General features: G+C 30.6%; 1 protein-coding gene across 1 annotated transcript; it reads right to left on the bottom strand.

Moving 5' to 3' along the window:
- On the bottom strand, positions 1-3,764 carry LOC110616193 (protein OSB4, chloroplastic). Its single transcript, XM_021758541.2, has 5 exons — positions 3,233-3,764; positions 2,500-2,638; positions 2,335-2,419; positions 2,143-2,246; positions 1-358 (listed from the first exon to the last, which is right to left on the bottom strand). The coding sequence occupies exons 1-5, from the start codon at positions 3,604-3,606 to the stop codon at positions 170-172; spliced, it is 891 nt and encodes a 296-aa protein (XP_021614233.1). The 5' UTR covers positions 3,607-3,764; the 3' UTR covers positions 1-169.
- Between the last annotated feature and the right edge of the window lie 2,236 nt (positions 3,765-6,000).

The following is a 6,000-nucleotide window of genomic DNA, read 5'->3' as shown; positions in this document are numbered from 1 at the left end:
TGACAAGAAAATCTGTGTTCCATAAAGTTGGAAAACTATGAAGAATTACAGTTTGCATACAACAGATTGTACATTGCAGCCTATACAATCAAAAGCCTACTAAGGCCTTCAAAAAAGCAGATACACTCTAGCACATAGCAATAATATAGGTCAACAGCACCACGAATTGCTAAAACGGCATGAAATCATCACCAGCAATTGCATTTACATCCATCCTAGAATCTTGATCACGAAAGGCTTCCATTCTTTCGTCCAATATTGCTAACTGGGACTTCACCCAGGGTGGATTATACTTACCTTCAATCCATAAAGCCTCTCCTGTATCTTTATGCTTGAAATCAGGATATTTTGGGTTCCTCTGTAAATAGAAAGAAGTATCTTGGATTAGCAACAGATGGTTGAACGTAACCTATAATACCTGAATCACTTTGAGCTTTGAACTCAATATAAGATATGCAAACAAAGTTCTAAAGCAAAGAATTTTGATAGTTTTCATGAATCTCAATTAGTCAGGTCAGCTACATAAATCTCTTTCACTATTTCTCTCTATTTGAAATTTTGAAACCAATTTCACATTAACATACGTCATTTTAGTCTCCTCTTTTCCAATCTCACTTCTTACCACCGACTTATCACACTTCCGTAGTCTCAATACTCTACATTGGAGATGACCAAACTATCTTAATTAATGCTGTCTTATTTTATTCGAAATGTGTGCTAAATGCACTGTTTATAGTACATGGTTACTCCTAATCTCATCCATTATTGTGTTAACAAACATTCATCTTCACATTTGTATTTCTATTGTACTCATCTTGTGGATATGTTGTAGTTTAGATGCTCAAAATTCACTCTCATACAACAAAGCTAGCCTCACCACAATTTATAGAACTTAACATTCAATTTGTAAATCATTTACTACGCTATCAGGATGACAGAAAATTTAAATACTTGAATTGATTACATTATAGTACCAAAGCTTCAGCTAATCAATTTCATCTCCATCCATTCCCAGGGAGCTAAATTCACAATGCATTAATTTGTGTTACTTTTATTTATGCCAAAACCCAAACTCTCAAAAGCCTTTTTCCACAAATAGAACTTTTGGTTAACCTATTCACTAGATTCATCCATTAAGATAACATAGTTGGCAAATAACTTGCACCCCCGAGATGCCATTTAGAATACAATTTGTTAACTCAACCAAAACAGGAGGACTCAAAGCTAATCCAAATTTAAACACACTTTTATAGAGAACTTGTCTATACCTCTCCCGTTGTTCTTACATTTGTGACCATATCCTCATACATGTCTATAATGGCATTTATATTTTCAAAAATGTGAATAATAAAGGTGAACTAATATCTTAATTCATGAAACATTTTGCCAGTATATGCATGCAGACAAGGATGCATCATAGTTGTTAAAGGCTCAAGCGCACTAAGATGCCAAAGGGTCCTGGAGTCTAGGCGCAAGCCCAAGCGAAACAAGGCGAAAAAGCAATAAATAAATAAATAAATATTAATACTTATTAAAATTAAAGAAATACAAGATAATTATTTAAGTTTATCTACTTTCATAATTATAGAATTTTCAACTTTGATGATATAATAAAATTTGTAATTACAAATTATATTTATTTACTTGTGATTTATCTTTATATTTATAAATAATATAATAATTAATTTAATAGCAGCAAAAGATTATATAAATTTAATATTGTACAATAGTATGTAATTCTCTTTGATAATATAATGACATCAACAATGAATTTTTTGTTATAAAAGTAATTCAAAGTACCTAATATTTTTTTATCACAATAAAAATAAATTAAAATTAATTTTTAATATTAAAGAAAAGCATGAAATAGCCAGCCATCTTTGAATAGGGTGTCTGTATTGCCAAGGCGAGCCTAGGCGCAAGGCGCGCCTGAGTGTGCCTTGGCTCGCCTAGGTGTGCTTTTGAATCATCACCTGTCTGGGGAGTGTCAAGGCGCTGACCTCTGAGCCTTGTGCACCTGGAGCCTGAGGCGCGCCTCTTTAATGACTATGGGATGCATCGCATGGAAATAATGTTACAGTATAAATACATGATATGTGCATGCCATTTTCCAATGTTAAGCAAAGTTGCAGACAGAACTACCTTGTTCTTTCTATTGTCCCACCACTCCAAAGGATTAGCAAAAAACGCTTGCCATAGTTCTTCTGTGGAGCCTGTACTAGCAGCATTATTCCCGAACTTTCGACCTTCAAGCAATTAAATATCAGACAACATGCATGTGACAATTTTACATTGTTCTATTTGAGACCATGTTTCATAAAAGACATGACTTACTTGCTACCGTGCTATCAGAATCATGATTATATAGTGCTGATGACACAGAGCTCTTCTCAATCAAATTTAATTGCTGGACCACTACCTGCAGGAGGTAGAAAAAATAACAATCCATTTGTGCAACTAATGCAGGAATAAATAAGCGCATGGTCATGAATAAAGCACTTTGTAGTAGGTCTGCTGCTTTCCGCCATCACTTTCAACTACATCTGAAACCAATCGACCAAAAACATATATTTGGTGGCCTTTCTCAACATGCTGAGAAGCAACTTCTGCCAGCTCATCCCAGAACGTCAAACTGATCCTGTGAAATATCAATTCCCATTTTCCAAATAGCCTTGTAAGGATTCGATTTAGCACCATTTTTTATATTCTATCACGTAATTAGAGTGTCATGAAAGCAATTCCTCATCAATAGCAGAGGAAAGCAGGCAACGGGAAAAAGCATGTGTACTACAATCGGATACACATAAACAGCATGAGATAGCACAAAGAGAATAATATATAAAGTAAATTCCAGTACATAAAGTGATATTCAATGAGAAGGAAATTGACTCATTTCTGTAGCTATAACCCTCTAACCCAAACAGGCTATCTAATGGTTTATACTACTAAATACATTTTCCTTTATGAACTAAGACGCAGTACTTCAATATCTCAGTTACTCCTCCCTCTCTTCTTCTTCGCTAGCTTTTCAAATTTCATAATTGGGATGCTTAAACAAATTCTTATCTAAAGTCTAAATCTCTCCTTATCTCAAACCTCTTCATACCTTCCCTAGCCTTAGGGTATCGCAAATGCTACACAATTGATATACCCAATACAGAAATGCATCAATAGTTATCTAAACACCAAGCAAGCAAATTTTCAAAACAGAACTCTAGAAACCCATTATTACCATGTAGTCTCCGTGGCGGATTTCCTGACGGCGAGTCGTGTCCATGCAAGGACCTTGCCAGAGGGTAGGTGCTTGATTTCGACAGGGGTCCCAACAATACCAATCAAATGCACTGCGTTACAGAGCTCCTTATTCCATGGAATCTCCGCCGGTTTAGCATATTCTACTACCTGATTGAAGTGGTTGTCTCTGAAATGAACCGAGCATCTCAAGTTGCGAATAAAGCTAAATCGTTCAGTATCTGCCCGTGGATAAAAGGGAAAGTGGGTTGGGGACAACGCAGGGCCTCGGAAGTTTGAGATAGGGTTCCCTGGAACTCGGAGGAAGATGTTACTACAAGTGGAGAATGACAACAGCGTCCGCTCCAAAGCCATCGTTCTTCGTTTTCTCTATTGTCTATGAGGGTTTTGGGTTTTTCAGAAATCTCTCATCTTCTTATCTATCACTATGAAGGAGTACCCTTTTCACTGTAACGGCGACCTGTCTGAAATGGTAATTTGTGATTATGCACAATTTGGAGGGCAATCGGAGGAGAAGGTAAAATTTTTTCGCCCTTTTTGGAGGGCAGTTTTGTCTTTTAATAGTTGAGCGAGTGGCTATTCCTGCTGTTCCCCAGCTGAATCACTGAAATGACACCGTATTTATCAGAAATTCAGTAATCAGCAATAAATTGAAAAAAGACAACAACGCAAACGGTAACAACCCAAACATGCAGATGATACATGCACTGACAGATGGAAGAAGGAGGAGAAATTTCAGCATCATTAAAAATAAAATTATGCAAGTGCAGAAGGACGAATGAGGGGATGGAAATTGAGAACGGGAATGAAACAGGAAATCATGCTGAAAATTTCAGCATCAATAAATACAAAATTCAAGAAAAAAAATGCAACAATCCAAACAAGCAGAGGAGACATTCAACAAAATCCAAACCCCAAAACATTCCTTACCTATAACGTGATCAGCATAATGAGGGAGACAAAGTTTCATCAACATCCAACACCCAAGCATCTTTGAATCCTTCCGCCACAGAGTGACAGGATCCATAAATTTGAATTGGGTACAATTTTATTTTATGGGTATAACATCAAATTTTATTCATTTTAAAAATCTTTCGATGTTTATATATATTAAAATTAAAATTCTGAAATTGAGATCAAATTAGTTTAAAAAAATCACATCAGCGAGTTAAATCAATTTGTCTATATAGAAATTTTTTTAAAATATTTTAAATAATTTAATCTATTATCCATATAAATACTATTTAATTTTATTTACATTTAAATTTTTTTAAAAATAATCTAATTGGTATTCTATTAAACTTATTAAATAATTTAACCATTATTTACTGTATATTTTTTAATTTAAAATTTATTTTCATAAATGAAAATTTTAATATATAATTTTAATCATATAAATATAAATAAATAAAAATAACTATTATTTTATAATGATAAAAGATAAGTGTATAAAAATAAATTAAATAATAAGTTAATACTTATTCTATTAGTAGTTAAAAAAATAGTATACGGTTAAAACTTTATATTAAAATTAAATTTTCTAAATTAGAAAAGAACAAAAAAATAATATTTAGAGTTGTGATTTTATTTATGAAATAATTATTTTTAAATTATTTTTAAAAAAATTATTAATTTATTTTTATATTAAAATTACTCGAGAAAAATATTTTTATAAAATTAAATTATTTGATAATTTATTAAAATAATAGTTAATCACTTTATTTTAATCTCATTCGGCGAGATTAAATAGTATATATATTTAAATTTATATATATTAGTTAAAATTATATGGAGTAAATAATATAAGTATTTAAAATAGATTAATTGTTTTTTATAAAAAATGAAAAAAATTAATTTTATAAGTTATAAATATTATTTTAAATGTATAATTTTTAAATAGGAATAAATTAATAATTTATTTAAAAATGTAAAAACTTAATAATAATTTTTTATTTATTTAAAATAAAAAAAATATCTAAATATACCTAAATAATCCTAAAAAAGTTTAGGAGGGCTTTGGCTCTAGTTATCTCCATCCTTGCTACCACGTAATCTTTCACATATTAAAGCCATTATTTGAGAGTAGTTATGATTTAGACCGTGAACCGAATTAATCGAACTTGAAACTGAAGTAATCAATCAATTTTGTTTTTTTAAATTGAACTGAAACTGTGTAATAGGTGTCCTTTTTTTCTGAATTAAACATTAGGATTTCATTTCTTAACAGTGTTAAAAGTAACGAGTTTGTAGTTGAGTTTTCAGAATTACAATAATTATTTAATATATTTTCTAAAATATAGTAAATAAATAAATTTATTTATTTATTATATTATAAATACTAAATGGTAATGGTAACTTTTAAAATTATTTTATTAAAATAAAGGTAACAATCACTTGGTCATGTAAACTATTCATATGTTACAATAAGTATAAAAATTTTCCATTTTCTCCCTTACTTTCTATTTCTTAACTAAGAAACTTAATCAGCCTTTTATCCTTGTCTACTCAGTTGTATTTTTCTCTTAAGATTTAGGTAGGTCAGAATTAAAAATTTTTAACATAAAAAGAATTGTGTCAAAATTTTTATGTCAATTTGAAATCACATCTACAATACTGCAGTTTGATTAATCAAATTAGTGAAAATTATTCAATAATTTTTTTGCTAGTTTTATCTATTTTTTATCATTATTTTAAAATATTATTGTACTTATAAACAATATCAATAGTTTAATTGATAGTTTAATATCA

This window comes from Manihot esculenta, chromosome 5, assembly GCF_001659605.2.
Source record: "Manihot esculenta cultivar AM560-2 chromosome 5, M.esculenta_v8, whole genome shotgun sequence".
In the NCBI taxonomy this organism is placed as follows: Eukaryota; Viridiplantae; Streptophyta; class Magnoliopsida; order Malpighiales; family Euphorbiaceae; genus Manihot; species Manihot esculenta.
Note: the sequence above shows the minus strand (reverse complement) of the source record. Positions and strands in the feature narration are given on the sequence as shown.